Genomic DNA, 4,242 nt, shown 5'->3' with positions numbered 1-4,242 from the left:
TCAGACGTGTGCTCTTCCGATCTATACCGAAAAGATTAGACAGATCCCTACGCAAGGTAGAAAGTATATTAAATTGAATATTTATTAAATCTTCGTCTTACTAAACAAGTAGAAGCATTAAAGCACGTATTTTCTGTTTCTACAATAGATATTAGTTATGTGATTAGGGCTCCGTTCCCCCTCCCCGCCTGCGCCCATACTATCTGTTGGGCAGGAGGGCTTTGCCCCCCCCCCAACCCCCCAATGGTATTATTTTTTGTTACTTTTTTTGTTAATAACTTTTTAACGAATAACAAGCGACAGCTAAAGCCTCTTGATAGCCACTCAGGGTCATAACTTTGACAACATATGTACAGATCAAAATCATTGGAGCAGCCTCCCTTCATCGATTTACTATAAAAATTAATACCATTTACGTTTAACAATATTTTTTATAATTACATTTTTCTTTCAAGAAAGAATGAACGTCAAATAATAATAAACTAACACTAATTGTATTTATAAGTTTGAAATTTAAACAAAGATAAGTTTTATAAAACTTATATCAAGTATTACTGGTATTACAAGTTATAGTTTACAACTACGAGTATCGATAGTATAATGAGAATGGACGTGAAATTTGTTTTCTTCATACTTATGCCTCCTATTGTCTTACTGGAAGCAGAAGAAAATCTCTTGGGAGACTTACAAGAATTTTTTCGGAAAATGGTCAATTATCTGTTTCCTAAGGATCCTGGTATAATGAGAGTAAGAAAGTTACAAGATGTCAGAACAGTGAAAAATGTAACCACATTGGATTTTGTAAGTACAAGACTGTTTTTTAATATTTTGTTTCATTAAAGGCACACTCGAAAAAATAATACCTCAAATAGAAGATTATTTACAAAAAACATTTTGTTATACAAAAGATTATATCAGGAAACATGGTAGTGTCTCGCAACGAGTTTACATACCTATACAATTTAATACAGCAAGCGACGTTTTACAATTAGTAGCAATATGTACCTATAGTTACCAAATATTTTTCAAACAACAAATGTATTGACTAGAACAACACATTGTCTATGAAAAAAAGTCTTAACTCATTTTGAATTACAAAATGTTTAAAAATAATTTCAAAACCGTTAGAAAATAGATAACTCTTAAAATATTCTTTAAATTATTTTTTTTTACGTAATTAAATTTTGTTATTTTACATATCATAGAAAAGTCTTGAATTCTCTTTAATATACTATATGTTTACGCAGATTGGTTTAGTAGAGAGATATGGTTACCCCGCCGAGGAGCACTACCTCACAACAGAAGATGGTTATAACTTGGTAATACATAGAATATCAGAAAGCCCTTTATCTAAAGATCAACAGAAAAGAAAAGTAGTGTTCCTTCAACACGGCGGCTTCCTCTCATCTGATTCCTGGGTGTTGTTTGGTGCTGACAAAGACCTTGGTGAGTAACCGTCAATACATTATAATGCATTTATTATTAAATCATACTTTGTCATCTAAGTAGCGACATAACTTCTAGCAAAATTACTTTTAGCAGAATTACTTTGTCACCTAAGCAGCGATATAACTTCTAGCGAAATTTTTTGTATTTTTCATGTTGTATTTTCATTTGCTGTTTATTTTAAGTCCGTATGAAATCCTTCCCAATACATGAAACATTCTGTTTCTACACTAAAAGAAAAAGTAATTGCAATTGTCATAATTTAATTATAATATGTTGTTATTTTCAGTACCAACTATATATAGGGGAAAGTCCTGTAAGTTGGCAGGGTTTTCTTCATTTAGGTTTAGAATTTTGTAGGCAATGAATTGCTATTAGTATTATTCGAAAGATCATGGATCAAGGCAACTTTTTGCTGTAGAAACTTATTTTCTATCTTGATCCAAAAAAAGTTAGTTGATTTTCGAAAAAGGACACTACATGAAAAGATCGAAAAAAAAACAATAAATAAGCCACAAAATGAATTGAAAATAACATAATTTTAAACTTTAATGAATATATAATTGTAAATTTTGATGTGAACAACAAAATTTTTTTTTAAACCTGATTAATCGGAATATTCAGAGTCACAGAGTTTACAAGTATAAAAACCAGTAACTATATTGGCACGTTTCAAATGAACTGCTCTTTTGCATGCGTTGCAGGTGGAACCAATGGAATTGAACCGGGTTAATTTCAAAGGCATTGTTCTTCTGTACCGCCAACTTACAGGACTGACGCAACTTTCAGCAATAATTTTTTTCCAAACATTTTTTGATAAATTGCCTTTAACCAATAAAAAGAGAATTAAAAATAAAGTCACATGCATAATTACCTTGATCAAATGTTGAAGAAAACACATTTTATACAAGATATAGAATGATACAAGAATTTTCATTTTTTAAAAACTTTTTTTTTTTCACTTTGCTCAGAGCAGTTAGAAGGAAACCATATAATGTAATCGCGTCTCTGCATCAGCAAAAACTGGCAAGTATTAAGATAAGTTTATGCTAGAAATGCCACATCACTGGCGCTACTGTAGCGCTCACAAATTGAACACTGTCAATAACTTACAGGACTCTCCCCTACATACATATACATGTACATATATATAAATACACACACACACACACACACACACACACACACACACACACACGCACGCACACGCACGCACGCACGCACGCACGCACGCACACACACGCACACACACAAAGTATAGAAACCTTGAAAAATCTCAAAAAATATAAGTTTTACAGAAAAATGTTTCAAATAAAAGTTGTAGGATTTAAAAAGTTTTATTCAATAGTCTCATTAGTTTGACTCTGGCTGGCGTCGTTAAGGTCACCTTGAATTTTTTAAATGGAACCTCCTATTTTTCATTGTATATTCTTGTAGCTTATTTCGAGAGCTTTCCAAAACACGTAGATAAAATGTTTTTTGGTTAAGTAAATCTCGAGTTATAAAACTTGAAAGTTACAGTACCACCGGCATTAGCATTATCCAAGGTGTCCGAACAATGGCTGAAACCTTTTGAATATTGTTCAGGATCATGAGCTTGACAACTGTGTCAAAACTATGATCATTGGAAATTGTTTCTCTTATTTTCATTTTCGAAAATAATTTTAGTTTTTTGAAAAAAAGAGAAACAACGTCCTATGATCGTCTGATGACCTTGACACATGTTGTCAAGATCATGATTCTAAACAACATTGAAAAAGTTTCAGCCATTGTTCGGACACCTTAATTGAATAATGCTATTGTCGACGGTACTGTAACTTTCAAGCTTCATAACTCAAGATTTACTTTCCGAAAATACATTTTATCTATATGTTTTGGAAAGCTCTCGAAATAAGGTGTGCTCTTCCGTCTTACAAGAATATGTAACGAATAATAGGGGGTTCCATTGGGTTCCATTTAAAAAATTTAAAGTGACCTTGTCCTGACCTTGACGACGCCACTCAGGGTCAAACCAATATTATCATCTTATGTCCCCTTCGAAACAACTTTTATCTGAAAAATTTTTCTCTCCCGGGCTTGATTTTCGAGATATTCGACTGGATGGATTAAAATGGTCCACCCTGTATATATATTATAGTGCGTAAGTACGTAAATAAATTCGGACTCGTTAATTTAATAAATAATCTCTTCATTCGGCAAGCGTACGACCTTTTCGGTTGAACGTCCGATTTAATTCTGTTCTGTTTTACTGATTTAGTTCTGTTCTGTTTTAAATTTAAATTACAAAATTATTCGTTGATACACATTATTTTAAATTATTATTTACATACATACATACATACATATTTACATTATTATTTTATTAGTGAATATATATACATATATATTTAATCTGTTTAATTTACATAAAATATTTACTATTAATAAATAACGTATTGTTAGCATGAATTGCATGTATTATATTTCCATGAGTTTATATATAAAAAACGGGCGCGCCAAGTATGCTGTTGCTGGAGATTTCTTCCCATCTTTGATTTTTCTGTCACGTAATTTGCTACTTGTTATCGAAATCCCTTTTTAATTTCTGCAGCTCTCATTACGCTATCTATTGCATTTCTTGTTTTTATTTTTTACGTATACATTGAAAATAATATAACATGGATTTTATTTGTTTAATTTGATACAATATTTTTTTTCGAGGTATATTATTTTTTTTAGTTTTTAATTCCAATTACAATAAATATACTTGAAATAATATTTTGATTTCACTTCTTTTTGGTAATATTATATTTTTAA

The 4,242-nt window shown here is 31.0% G+C and overlaps 1 protein-coding gene across 2 annotated transcripts; it reads left to right on the top strand.

Annotated features, from left to right (window-relative positions):
* Nucleotides 1–492: 492 nt before the first annotated feature.
* LOC105457864 (lysosomal acid lipase/cholesteryl ester hydrolase-like) lies at nt 493–2,518 on the top strand. Of its 2 annotated transcripts, none has more exons than XM_011702770.1 (3): nt 493–801; nt 1,248–1,446; nt 2,420–2,518. In XM_011702770.1, the coding sequence occupies exons 1-3, from the start codon at nt 601–603 to the stop codon at nt 2,497–2,499; spliced, it is 480 nt and encodes a 159-aa protein (XP_011701072.1). In that variant the 5' UTR covers nt 493–600; the 3' UTR covers nt 2,500–2,518. The 2 variants fall into 2 exon arrangements, with proteins under 2 accessions (XP_011701072.1, XP_011701073.1); XM_011702771.1 differs by lacking the exon at nt 2,420–2,518 and adding an exon at nt 2,151–2,303.
* Nucleotides 2,519–4,242: the final 1,724 nt, after the last annotated feature.

The sequence above is a fragment of the Wasmannia auropunctata genome, unplaced genomic scaffold, assembly GCF_000956235.1.
Source record: "Wasmannia auropunctata unplaced genomic scaffold, wasmannia.A_1.0 LD334899.1, whole genome shotgun sequence".
NCBI lineage: Eukaryota > Metazoa > Arthropoda > Insecta > Hymenoptera > Formicidae > Wasmannia > Wasmannia auropunctata.
The sequence above is the reverse complement of the archived record's forward strand: the minus strand, read 5'-3'. Positions and strand labels throughout refer to the sequence as shown.